The sequence below is a fragment of the Diadema setosum genome, chromosome 3, assembly GCF_964275005.1.
Source record: "Diadema setosum chromosome 3, eeDiaSeto1, whole genome shotgun sequence".
NCBI classification, from domain to species: Eukaryota; Metazoa; Echinodermata; class Echinoidea; order Diadematoida; family Diadematidae; genus Diadema; species Diadema setosum.
The window spans coordinates 8,867,520-8,882,535 of record NC_092687.1 but is presented as its reverse complement, the minus strand read 5'-3'; the positions used below and the strand labels follow the sequence as shown (position 1 = coordinate 8,882,535).

At 38.6% G+C, this 15,016-nt stretch overlaps 1 protein-coding gene across 1 annotated transcript in view; it reads right to left on the bottom strand.

Moving 5' to 3' along the window:
* LOC140226530 (uncharacterized) overlaps positions 1 to 15,016 on the bottom strand; it is a 123,451-nt gene that overhangs the window by 71,164 nt on the left and 37,271 nt on the right. Inside the window, exon 3 of the mRNA XM_072306980.1 lies at positions 10,564 to 10,702. Within this exon, the coding sequence (XP_072163081.1) occupies positions 10,564 to 10,702 (139 nt within the window). The remainder of the gene's footprint in view (positions 1 to 10,563; positions 10,703 to 15,016) is intronic.

The following is a 15,016-nucleotide window of genomic DNA, read 5'->3' as shown; positions in this document are numbered from 1 at the left end:
TGTAAGAATATTGATGTCTGGTCTCATTGGTTTGTAATGGCCTGCTGCTTATGAAATAATAATTATATTTTAAAAAATGCATTGTGTGTGTGTGTGTGTGTGTGTGTGTGTGTCCAAAATTGTATGCAGAGTATTCCACACACAGTTCAATTTTGACTTCCATCTAGGACAATGAGCGGTTACTTTTTTCTCAACTACACTGTAATATCAAAATCTATTGAAAAAACACGGTGGCGGCTGGGTCTAACACATTATCATTCCTTTTCGTTGGAGATCCATGCGGGATGGTCAAAACAAACATAAAAAATAGATATCTCAGACCTAATTGTTATAACAAAGCATCATATCCTCATATACCCAACCCAGCCCTCTATGCCCAGACAATGTAAACCACCCCATGGACTTACTTGGAGCTTTAGAATATCCTTTGTCAACAGAGAGAGAGACATCCAAACCTTTGCAGTGCCGACTAAGATCTGCGATGGAACTGATTGGTATTGGCTCTGCATCATTGACAGCAGATCTCGTTTCCTATTCTCCTTCTTCTTCTTCTTCTTCTTCTTCTTCTTCTTCTTCTTCTTCATTATACTGTGTAATCTTGTAATATTCTGCCATGGAGCCTTTTCGTAATTGGTTAAAGAAGGTATCCAAAGAGCTATATGAAGCAAAAAACAACAAACAAATGCAAAAACAAAAAGAGAGACATATGTATCTTTAATAACAGAGCTGAATATTGAGCATCTCTCTCCTGAAGTGTTTCAAAGAGATACAAGAGACAGTGGCCGAGAGTAGCCGCCACCTTTTTTGGGAGTAGGCCTACTTTGTGTTCTTGCAAATGATGCCTGACATTTTTGGTCATTTGCCCTTTTTGAAGAATGCAGCAATAGAGCCACAACTTCCTGCGGAGTGGATATTGTGGGGTTCTTGATGCAGAACATCATCGCTGAATTTGCCTGAGCTGTACTTTCTTACAGGGATTGCCATTGTAGTTTTGTTTTGTTTTGCTTTGTTTTGTTTTTCAAGTGTGGCTGTAACACTGCTTGTTTTGCATATGATGGTCATTGCAGCTAAAGAGTGCATAAATATTATCTTCTCTGGATCATTCCAAACTTCATGATGTTTCACCTGGGTGAACGGATCCCAGATGATGCATGCATATTCCAGGACAGTCCTGAGCGGCATGGAGTAGCAAAACACCTGAACTTTATGATACTCGTATCTTCGTCTGGAGAGAGTCTTTGGTTGAAGTATAACCTTTTTAAGCTGCTGTGGCGATTTGATTCCAGCTGAGCCTCCTATTGGAACTCCAAAATATTTTGCACAATCCGCTTTCTCCATGGTTTGCCATGAATGCTTATCTAGTCCCTGGGTAGGTCTCGGGTGGCAATAGCTAGTTGCAATACACAGGATTGCTTCATGTGGAATGCATGTTGGGCCTCACAGTATGCCGAAGTTTTCAAGATGGTCCATGATGTCGCAGCTGTGGACTGTATACTCCAGGACCATGAGTCATTCATCGCAGTCATACTGTAACAACCCACCAGCTTTACACTGGCCAATACAGGCCCACCAGCTGGAAACTATGCAAATATTGCCCATGAGCTTGACACTTAGGCAAACCAGTCCCATAATGAGTCCGACAAATGGGGGAAAAGATCTATGAGACTTACACTGAATAGATTAAACATTCTGTATATCAGTCTCGTAGGCCTTGTTTTCCTCGAGTGTCGAGATAATGGCCATATTTGCTAGTCTACATAACTAACCCAAACATAACAGTTGTATTTGAGGTCACTGCCATCACTCAAGAAACTTAAGCTTTATTTCTGAAGTAATTGACCTCTCACATTTCAGAGACCTATTACTATAAACCAATGCTCTGTGGAATATGCATACATACTTTGATCAAAACATCAAAGCGTGATTTGTACATGATTAAGCATTTACGATTACACCAGTGAAGCCAAACATCAATACAGGTAAGCCTACACTGTGACCTCAGTGACCTCTCATTGTCCTGAGAGGTCAAAGTTGGATATAATGCACAGGCTAATGACCAATGTTCCATGGAATGACAAGATTCTTCTATTATAGCATAATTTGTACATCGGGTATTACAAAGTTGACCATTGACTATACATAGAATATCAATATTCTGATATTTTGAGGTCATTGACCTGTCACCTTCCTCAGAGGTCAAAGGTAGAGACACGTGAGTAATTTCTCTTGCTCTGTGGAATAGGAAAACAATTCAATTGTAATACAAATGAATATAATATCTAAATCATGTTTGTCATTAACCAATTGTACCAAATATCAATGTTCTGACATTTTGAGGTCATTGGCCTCATCATAGGTCATCTGAGGTCATCAGAGGTCAAAGGTAGAAACCTGACTCGAAAGGCTCAGTGGAACATTGAGGCAATTCCTCTTACAAAAATTAGTTTTTAGTACATAATTATCGTGTTTCAGTTATGAGTGACGCATTAAAATATCAATTTTCTGACATTTTGAGGTCATTGACCTCTGAAGGTCATCAGAGGTCAAAGATAGAAACCTATCAGGGCTCTGTGGAATATAAAGACAATTTCACAGTGACAAAAATTAAGTTTTAGTACATCATTACTGTGTTTTATCATTAACCAATGATGCAAAATATCAATTTTCTGACATTTTGAGGTCATTGACCTCTGGAGGTCATCAGAGGTCAAAGGTAGAAACCTGTCAGGGCTCTGTGGAACATAAAGACAATTTCACTGTGACAAATATTAAGTTTTAGTACATCATTACTTTGTTTATCATTAACCAATGACGCAAAATATCAATTTTCTTAGATTTTGAGGTCATTGACCTCTAGAGGTCATCAGAGGTCAATTCAGACTTACCTCCCGATCTTAAAATTAATCTTATAGCATGTACTAACAATGGTGAAAGTTTCATGCTTTAGTCAAATTTTGCACAATTCTTCGGCTTATCTGCTCTACTAATATTCTAATCAATTTTCCAGATAATTAATCTCAAAAAGGCAAAAGAATATAAATGTTATTTAATTACATTGATTAGACCTCTCCTGTATACTGTATTTAATAAGTTTAAAAATGATTGAATATGTGGTGGATGTGACATTTTGGGGTGTGAACGGACACACAGTATATCTCCCCAACGCACTGCATTTTTCAGCATTAGTTCCCAATGCTTCACGCAGCATCAAGACCTGAACACAGTGTGAAATGATCCACAACCATTGGAATGGTTAACTTAGATTGAGGGGTGAAAAAAAAAAAGTTAAATTGATTTATATATCACTTTACTGCAACTGATTGAAAATTGCCCTTCAACATAAGTAAGCACCGGTTATGCAGTGTTCTAGTAGTAGCCATGACAAAAAATAATGGGCATTCAACTTGGGTCAGATTTAAACCAGCTATCTCCTGATGTTTAGTTTCCGGTGAAGGTACAGTGAAGGTGATTCACAGAGATAATGGTATGGGTCCATCTCACTGAAGGGGTCCGTTTAACCCCACTTTCCAATGCATTTTTAGAAAGAAAGTAATTCTTGCATCAGTGTAGTTATTCAGTGTTTTAGGAGTATAACCAAATGTGTGATGAAAAAATCATGGCCATATGATATTCAAGCTGGATTTAAATCGACCATCTCCTGATTACCAGACTGGCGTCATATCAACTAGACTACCAAGCTTCCGCTACAGAGCCCGTGCTAGTTCTACAATGTACATGTATGTGATCCTGTGCAGTAGATACTGTGTATTTACCTGGTATTCAAATAAATGAATTCTTACATCAAGTTGTTTTTAAGTGGAGCTGATTGACAAATTGCCCCTTGTCGATGTACAATAAGCACCAATTATTCAGTGTTTATAGTTGTAGTCCTAATAAAAAATCATGGGCATACAACTCTGGAACCAACAAGCTCCTGATTATTAGGCAGGCATTGTAATTCATATCCACTAAACTGCCTCAACCCCAACAGCCAACCAGTGCTCCTTCCAATTCTTTTTAGCAGAGGGTAAGTCAATATTTATGCAAATAAATAAACTCTTGTATCAAGTTGTTTTTATTGCAACTGACTGACAAATTGCCCGTTGTTGACAAAAATTAGCATTATTCAGTATTTGCCATGATTAAAAAAAAAAAAAATACACTTGCTGTATGTGCTTCACAAGATTACATGTTATACAGTAGCCAGCTATCAAAAGCTCATTAGGGTTGTTCATTATTCCCAATGTTTGTTATTCTGAAACACACAAATTCCCTAACTTACAGGTTCGTTCAGCGAAAAAATGAGAGAGGATTTTTTTTTTTCTGAGGCTTTGTAAATCCAAGAATTAGATAAAGGTCATTATTCCAAAGGTTCATAAATCCAAATATGAAATAAGACATGTTATTCTGAAGGTTTGTTCATCTGAAGGTGTAACAAGTTTTGTTAACCCTAAATTATTATTTTTTAACCTGAATACATAATGATACTCATAAAGCAAAAAGGGAAATAAAGTTTGTTATTTCCACAAAAAAAAAAAAAAAAAAAAATGAATGGTCTTCAATTGACAAAGAATGGCTTATCCTGGTGATGATGTAGGAGAGGTGGAAGGGTGGTATATGGATGAGGAGGAGAAAATGCTTCTTTTTACAGAACACAAACTATACAAATAAAGATTTCATTTTGTCAATATGTAGGGCCTATGTATACCCTGTGCATTAACATACTAACAGCGGTGCTTCAATATCAACAAACTATGGCAAATTAGAAATGTGATTTTTAACTGACGTGATAAAGTTTATGGGTGGAATCCTGGTAGGTGACATATGCGAGAGTTATTGTAGCTTTTGCCTGTGCTGTAGATTTACAATGCATAATGCACACAGGGTCATGACCACATGATCTGCATTTTTTGTTATTATTATTGAGGATTGGTCTTTATACCAGGTTTTCACTTTTAAAGTTTGTCATAGGCAGAAATTATAGGTAGGACGAAAGGGAAGATTAAGACTCACATTACTCGTACCTTTTCTTTTCAATACCCTGGGAAAACACTTAACTGCACATTGGGGATTTTGATCACAATAAAAATGTCACATTCACCATGTAAGATATTATTTACTGTGAGAAAAATTGAGTGCACAATTGCTCTATCAGAAACATTATGTATGACTTCATTGATTAAAGAGTATGGATGTCATTACTATGTTGATGAATTTGTTTTATTAATATGCAGTTCACATAAATTGAAGGTAAAAAAATGTCTGTTCACATTTGATTTTGTCACATCTGCACCAAGGAGTTTCAGGCATTCATACATTGAAACTTGAGAATACAACTGTATGTGGACCCTTGTGAGCAGTAATTTGCATTCTAAAATGTGGTTTTTCTATGTGGTTCTTCCAAGTAGGATTACTGTTACCAGTTTACATTGTATGATAAAGAAAGATTAAAATTCGAAATTCTGTTCACAATTTTGGCATCACATCCCCTGTGTTGGATCCAATTTACTCTAAGAGAATTAAGTGAACTGTACAATTAACAGTGTACATGTATGTCTGCAAAAAGACCTAAAAAATACTTTGGTCATTCAGTGCATGTGAGCCAATAGAAATGTTAGTAATGATTTCAACTATTACTATTAAGTATAAATTGAAGAAGAGTAAAAATGTCCGTTCACATCTCCAATCCGTCACATCCACCACTTATAAGGAATTTCAGGCATTCATAACTTTTACAGGACATGGAACCTTGTCAGCAGTGACTTGTACTTTGAATACAGCATTCTTGATGGTACTGCATGCATTATAATCATTGGTTGCAATGCAAGGTGTGCAGGAAAACAAAATATTAAAGGAAATTGGTGTTCCGTTCACATGTCACATCCACCGTGTTGGATATTACTGATATCATTTATGCTGACAAAAAAAAAAAGCTTTCTTGTGAAACATAATTTGTTTCTCACTGTAAACTGACTTGTGCTGACTGTTCATTGGGTAATCACTTGGCTTATTTCTTTTGTTTATTGCTCAAGGTGTAAAATGTCCGTTCACATCTGTTTTTGTCACATCCACCACATCCTCCAGCTGAAATTTTAAATGTAAAAGTTGGACACTCACAATGTTAATATTAGGTGTGTGTATGTCCCCCAACATAAGCATTATCTCCATGAAATATTACACATCCTGAATGAGGAAGTGTAAAACAAGAGAAACTTTTTGAAGTCATTTACTCTATTTCACACCATATTTTTCCTTCAAAGCGGTACAATTTTCCAATAGATCCAAATAAGAACACAAAATCTGGCACGAAGTTTGCTTAAATATCACTTAATCATGTTACAGTATCAAATTACCTGTTGGACACATAGTGTGTCAGCTCTGTCCATGGTATCATAGTGTTATCTTTCAGCAAAATTACCTTCATCTCCTATAGAACCATTCATAATATCAGATATTGTAATAATAATTAAGCTCTGGCATTACATTTTCCATTAAATTCACATTCTTGGGAATAAAAAATCAAGACATTCCATCTCTTAAAGAGAACTTGAAATTTTGACCCCTAGGTTGACAAAAAGTGGCGCCTAACCGTGAAACGGGCCATTTACGCACCAAACATTACAAATTGTACAAAAAGGTGTACTCTCATTCTGTACACTTGAAAACAAGTGTTACCAAGTTTACTGAAATTGGCCCAGAATATAAACTTACAATGTATAGCACAAATGTTTTCACTCTCGTTACATCTTCACTATACACCCTATCAGGTTTGTCATACTGATAGTGATACACAGGCCTGTGAAACATTAAAAAATTCACACATGGCTGTGAAGATTATCATTTTAACACACAGCGTATGTGCCTTGTGTAATCAATCATTCTCCACAATGCACATGAATACTGTTTCTATCCAATTTATAATCGATTAGAGGATCTGCTAAAAGCATTTAACAAAATCACATTTTAAGAACTACATGTACTCTACCTTTTAGAATGCATCCCAACTCCCCCCTCCCCCCCCCCCCACCATCTCTGCCCTATGCAATTTTCACCTTTGATAGAACCAAGCCACTGGGGCTTTGGGGTGCGATAATGGAAATGAAGTTGGGCGCAATGCCACCACACACACATACTCCCAATCCAATTAGCCAGCAAATGTTGTGCTTGCCTTTGACAAATAATACAACAAATAGGGGCCAATACTGGCATAGTGCATGGGATCCTAACAATAAATTATTAACAAAAGAAGTCTGCTGCCCTCTGTGTTAAGTATGTGCGTGCACTGTGTGCATGAATGTGTGTATAAATTTGGGTGTATGCCTGTGTGTGTATGTGTCTTCATGCATTCCCCTTTTACTTCAAAGAGTACCCTCTACTGGAGTATTAAAGATGGGGGAAGGCCGTTATTACTGAGTAGAGGTGTGAACTGGATGGTCTTGCAGTGGTCCCTGTATTTGATTAGCTCCCTAATTGAATTTGGAACAATCACCTAATGCATGGGTCAACAGTTGGTCTTGTGAACACACACACACACACACACCCACACACACAGACGCACACACACACACACTCACACACACAGACGCAGACACACATCCACCCTAACAATGCATTAAAACATACCTCCTACTCTGACCCAGTTTCAAACCCAAATACTTCTCATAAAATTATATTGTCTTTTGTTTAGTCTACAAAGCACAGACCTTTTTATGGTCTTTTCTGCGCTTTGTAAACCCTTCACTATTGATAACTTGTTTGACAATGACTTAGGCTGCGTTTATCTAACTTGAGAGAGAAAATCACGTTTCTAAACGTGTTTGGAACGGTGTTAGTAAACGTGGTTTGAAACGCAATTGTCGATGAGCCACGTTTATCTAACCATCATACAATCGCGATTCAAGTGGTGTCACTGCGCAGCTGCTTTGCGCCGTTTGACCCGGGAAATAAAGGTCAACTGCAACCACAAAACATGCCTCCTCAGTCACACACAAATAATGGGTAGAGAGTACAACCGGAAACAGCTGGGAGATTTGACCTTGAGATATAAACACGTTTCAAAACGGCATTGCGTTTATCTACTCACAGAACGGCAATCGTGGTCTCAAACGCGTTTCAAAACGCCCTTTGAAAGGCGTTTCAAAACGGCGTTCCTAAACGCGTATGAAAACACGGTTGCGTTTATCTAACCCCTGAAAATGCCTCAAACGCGTTTAGGATCGTGATTTTGCCTCAGAAAATTTTTAGATAAACGCAGCCTTAAATACAAAATAGAGATTCAGAAAACATGGACAAAGATAATTCATCTGTGAATGTTTCCAGGATTGGTACCTATTATAATACAAATGTAATCCTAAATCTCTCTCTTCTCCTTCCAGTCCAATAATAATGACTCATATCAGAGGTACATACATAAAACATTGAAACAAACACTTAGAATACAGTGACTGTCTCATAACAAGATGGTCGCTGTCAAATCCAAACAAGGATATTCTCCAGGAAATGGTTGAGCTTTTGATCATGACCCTGTCAAAGAGGGCAACGAACAGGGCTGCTAACAGGACACGAGTGCTCTGGTAGTGCCTGAGAAGAAAGACTATCACGGATGACAGGAAATGGGGTTATATTGCCCATGTGTGCTATAGTGCGGGGAGCACCCTAAAAAATGACTCACTGCGTAATTCACATTCAACATATTTGAATGTTTCATATCTGGACTTTGACACCAGGATTGTGATCATAATGATCCCATCTTGTTCTGTGCCCAACCCATGTTATATCAACTGACAAATATAAGGAAAGAAATATCACCTTCGGAACACCCTCACCAAAGCATTATCGTACTGAACTATTTGGTTATCATTATAGTGATTACACACCCACGTACAAACACACAAACAAACAATGCTTATTGTTGCTTTCGTTGATGTTTTTTTTTTTAGTGTCAAGGACGTTTCTTTGCCTTTTCCTTCTTCAAATTAATCATCACAGACAAGACTGCTCATGCACTGAAATGTAATGTTCATCGCAAGAATCATTTGAGAGGCTCACAATGAGAGGCTCACAATGAATTCATCAATTTATGCCTTGTATTAAACTTACCAAAAACTTTAAATGAGAGACAATACCATTGTCAATAGAATTGGACTGAAATGTGGACTGACAAACCACTCCACGAACACCATATTGCTGACACAGAAATTCAGGCAGCAGCTATGAAATTTGAAAGACATGACGCATGGTATATCGAAACTTTAAGTTCTCTGCAGTCAAGAGACATTCACGCTTTGGGAAATCAAGTGTAAAAGGGATTCCAATTTTGCTTCATACATTTGCATTGCAATAATCTCCTAAAATGTTGAGATTCTTTGTGTGTGTACAAACATAAACTGTCTATGAACTGATATTAACAGTGATAAATGTGAGTGAGCAGTATGTGTTTACTAATTCATAAAAGCACCTAGGAAGCTCTAAACTTTTTGAACTTTCGTATTATGCGTCCGAGTTCTGAGAAACCTTTTACCAAATTTTCATTTGTCTAATCCTAAATACTCAATTCTGTAGAGACAATTAAAAAATGGTGAGGAATTGTTAAATCAGAAGTTTGCCCACTAGCAGAGTTGGTGTGAAAGTCGTTTCCGCATCTTGGGCCCCATCTAAAATTGCGACACATACGATTCTGACCCACTTCCATTCCTTCAATCACAGCCGATGTCTGAATGACTGTACGTGGATGATACAGATGCAAATTTTGTCTCATTTCCTGATGAATTTTTACCGAGCAAGAGGGGCTTTCGACCGAAGAAGCTGCTGCTATTCAAGTGGTCAATCAGTTTCCTCCTAAGAACATTCTGAAGAAAAGCTGCTCAATCTCCACTTTTGATTTCAAACAGGTGGATTTCCTCCATACTCCTTTTCCTGGTTGGCGTGCACTATTAATTGAATGCCGAGTTCTCTATTACAAATCACCAAAAATCGCCTTCTTCAACAGTGCTTTCCTTCATCTAACCTCTGTTATTCGTTTAGCAAGGCAGCCAAAAAAGTGCATTAGGGGTAACTCCACGTATCCGCACTTTTGCACGTAATATTTACACTGCGGAGTCTTACTGTATGAACTGCTTTGCATTGTGTTGCAAGTTTAGGTTAAGTTTTGAAAACAGTAAATTTATGGTGTCTGTAGAGAGGGACTACCTAAAGCAATATGAACATCAGATCATTTGGCCATCTTCAAAGAGGTTGATACATAATCAAGAGGGCTGATTATGTCAAATGTTTGTGATCACAAGGAAACCTAACCGTGCCCATCTTGGTAATGGCGGACTTCGTTCGGCACACAAGTGCTACGCGTGCTCACCGAACAATTGTGCAGGGTACATCACGAGTCCGCACCCCTTGGCTGCTAGCAAGGAGCACTGTCCGCCATTATCAAAAGGAACAAAATCACTCTTGCGCCTCTCGTAGTAATGGCGGACCTCGCTTCGCACACTCACAGCGCATAACGTACAGGACGCACTGTGAGGTAGCACTCTAGTTCAAATGATAACCTCTATGGTACAGCCTCCTTACCTGGAGTTTAGCCAGAGGGATGATGTCACAATTGGTGGGGCGGTGCCACACTGTCTTCTGAAGCATCTCATTGTAGTAGTAGAAGCGGGATGTCTTGGGATCAAAGAGTTCCCACCATTGGTTGTTATCTCTCTTCTTCCTGTAGAACAAAAACAACAACAAAACAACCACAATATGAAGTCACATCAAGTAACGATGATAATTAGGTATATACAAATGTATTAAAAATGCAGATATCTGGTTTTGTTTAACAAGGGCAAACGCTACCAGGAATTGCCTAGATGGAGATCACAAGCTTAATACTGACACGTACTGATTTCATGAACCAATATAGCAGAGGTTCATATCATGAATACCAGTCAAATAGTGAATGGGGGGAAAAAAACAAACAAACAAACAAACACTCTAAAATATTCCACTTACACAGTACACTGCTAAATATTTTAGCAAGAAAAAGAAGACTGTCTTTAAGATACATACATACCAAGGACCCATACTGCAGAGAGCTGCAGTCAAAAGGACACTTTACACCGTGTGCATCAAAAACTTTTACTAAGTACAATGAGTAGATTGCTAGTGCTGTATCAATAAGAAAGACACTCAACACTTAACTCTTTGTTTCTGTTATTAACAGGACAAAGCATTTGTTATATAAATATTGTACAAGCACACTGATGACACTTGACATAAAAAAATAATGAATGAATGATTCACTTGTTATTATGAAACAATGCGCTCGCACCTGTGATCAAGAGGATCGAAAGACGATTTAAATATAAAACCCACAGGCAAGGAACGATGATGGGAATGTAAACATACATCGTATGGGGTTACGCCATTTCCTGACCCACTTTATCTGACACACTCTTTCTGACACACTTTTTTTGCCATTCACTTTGTACACGGGGCAGTTTTCATGAGACGGCCTCTGTTATTGGCTACTGTGCTAATGAATATTCAAGACTATGGTATGGCTTGTCGCTCAAGGCCGGCCAATAAGAGGCGGCCAGGAGCTGGTGAGCTGGAGGCGCGCGGCAATTTCTAACCTCATCCACGTGTAGGCCTTGCTACTACGTGCGCTTCCAGTACCTTTTTTTTTTTTTTTTTTTCAGCTGCTTAACCCATACTACGTACGGGCGCCGGGCCTCTGTGTACTAGTAATCTTCGTGCCTGCCTAGTAAGTCGGCAGTGAACTTGGGCGCGATCTTCCCTACGGCGCGATCTACTCGCGAAGGGTATTCATGCTCCCAACCCCCGAGATAGCCCTGGAACATTCCTTTGAATGACGGGGGTTTTATTTTGCAATGTTATCAAATAACTCTCATGTAAGCAAATTCTTGCCATAGCTAATCTATTTTAGAATAAAATCGTAATCTATCTATGATTAGATAACCTAATTCAAATTGGCAGTGACATAGAAAAATGTTTGTTTTACAATCGTGATACGTTCAACTACTCATCTGTGCTGAAATCCGCATGTCTGCTCCACACATGTTATCGCTATCGCTCAAACTTCGATCGCGGTGCCGGTGGCTTGTGTATGTTTACAACATGTGTGCATATGGAGGAAGCATGGGGCTAAAAAAAACAGTACCACGTGGTGAGGTGAAAAACAAATCGGACGTAAGAAGTCGTACATTCAAGAGCTAAACAGACAAATAGCGAAAACAAAGTCCACTGAAAAGGTATTGACACTGTAATGTATATTCCAAATTCATGTCTGGCTTAGTTTCGAGAGAATTTTCTACACTTGTAAAGGTTTTCTTTGCAAGAGATCAGGAGTGAGATCGGTGAAGTAGCTAAACATGTACTCTATGTGACTGTTGGTGACTGTTGCATGCATGCTGCGCTTGCACGTGGCTGGGAGAGTGCGGCAAGAACGCTAGGAATGCACCACCAGCACGTACGGTGGGCTGCAAATTCTTGGGGCAAAATTAGACTTCATTGTTCAGCCCGTCTAGTATTTATATATTCAAAATAATTCTAATCCTTCATGAAATCACGATAAAAATACTTCATATCTATATTCATAATACATTTAAGAAGCGTAATATGAAATATTTCAACCTTTTTTTTGAAATCCAAAGAAAAAAATGTTTTGAACAAAAAATTGATAATAAATAATAGTTCTTGACTCAAGTCTAAACTTCGTGCGTCTTCTTCCAGTTACCCCGCAGTTGCCCATGGAAACGACGCATGAATAATCAGCTGTTTGCTGAGTCATTCCTACCCTACTGCCTCTGTTCAAATTGAGAGCGATTGTGATTTTATCGGTGGCATTTATAGTTTCATGACCTAATCCAATAAAACGACAAATTTAAACATCAACTGTTGTGACAGTTTTTGTCAGAATTTCCTATCAATATCACTTGTTGCCACGATAGTTTTCAGATTTCACTAGCTTCATTATCGAAGCTGTTCTGAGGCTGTTGGACATTTGAAAGAACTGCTTTGTAAGAAATCACCTTTTATTTATTATCTATTTCCACACACAAGAATTTTGATGACTTACATAATCTTTTAAAACTATTCTAATGTCATAATATTTCATGATGGTATGTGTTCTGTCTTTACATGGCAAGATGGGATTTTTTTTTTCTTCCATCCAGGGTCAAAGAAGGAAGTGACAGGAAGGAAACCAACACGATAGGAAGGAAATGAAAAGGATAGAATGAAACACCTGCTCAGCGGGCTCTTTTTTATTGATTTTTACAATGGTGAATGCAGTACATCAGAATTTAAGTAAATTTACAGTTCTAAATAATTTATCATTTGAAAAATGAGCAAAGAAAATGGGATATAATCGAGTTCTAAATGAAAACTAAATTAGCATCGCCATTTAGATCTAATATTTACTAAAGAATAGCCCTGATGCAACCTTATTGTCAAGCTTTTGGTTGAGTTTCTTTAGAGAAACGAATTTTTGGAGCACTAACCCAAGTGAACAACCAAAAGGTTTAAAAAAAAAATGATTAAACGCAGGTCTTTAGGTCTAGACCACTCCTGTGCATGAGCGAGCAACAGCCCCCGCCGTGGACAGTGTCACTCTCGTCCTTGGCCTAGGCTAGCAGAGACTCCAACTCTCCCGTTTTCGACGGGAGATCTCCCGCCGAAAACCCATTTTTGCAAAATCTCCCGTTCTCCCGTTTGAGATTTAATTTCTCCCGCCCTGGCTCTGTGTCTCCCGTTGGAACGGATTTCTTACTTATTGCTATTGTATGTTGAAGAAATAAGCCTTAGAGAGCATCTATAAATAACCCTAGGAATTTCGCGCTTCGCACACATCAACTTGGAGTCTCCCGTTTGCTAGGGGTTTCAGGCGGGAGAATCTCCAGATCAGAAGGTGCTTTGGGTTGGAGTCTCTGGGCTAGGCTACTCGTGTCGTTCTCGCCATCATCAATGATCAACGTCATGGTCACACGAAATAAATTGCATCATCAAAAGGGTTCGTATATCATCACCAGAATCATTATGATCATCATCACTATCATCTCAACCACAGCAAAACCCTGAATATCATTCCCACCATAGTCACTCCCAGCTCACAAAAACACATCTTGATCAGCAAACGTACAGACATCGCAGACTTTGTACTGTAGCTAACTACGTTAGACCAAGGAGCTATAGCTCCTTGGTTGGACTTTAGATCAATGCTATAGGTTACACAAAATGAAACGGAGGTGGAAAACTAGTAATGAATACACGGAGATCATCAACGATGGCATTTTACCGTAGAAAAAATACACTGAACATCTTGCACCGCAAAAAAAAAAAAAAAAATTGAGGTAAAAAAACTACGTTGAGGAAAACTAGGGTGAAAACTCGCTGCTTGGAAGACGAACGATGAAGACACTGTACGGTAAAAATGCACACGGAAACAAACGAGTGGGTACCATGGATGTTGTCGCACACACGTAGATAATCTACATCGTGTTCAATCAAAAAACTCAACAAACACTCGGAACAAAAACTCACCTCTAAATTGTTGCAAACGAGATAATCACTTCAAAAAATGGGGGAAAAACACTTGTGGTAGTACGATTGTACTCTAAGAATAACAGAGATAAGATGATACGAAAGCAAAAGAGAGAAAAAGAGAGAGAAATGGACAGGAGACCTGCAGAAGTTATGCCACACTCACTGGCACTAAAACGCAATTCGACACACACACGCACACTGGTAATCAGATTTCGTCACGGACCCCCTTTGAGGAGAGCGATATCACGCGTAAGTCAATAGCTAAAAGCCAATCACAGACACAGAATCAGACCGAGTGACTCATTATGAAAAAAAATCGTAAGGCTGTTGAATATTCATTAGCACAGTAGCCAATAACAGAGGCCGTCTCATGAAAACTGCCCCGTGTACAAAATGAATGGCAAAAAAAGTGTGTCAGAAAGAGTGTGTCAGATGAAGTGGGTCAGGAAATGGCGTAACCCCATCGTATGCACCT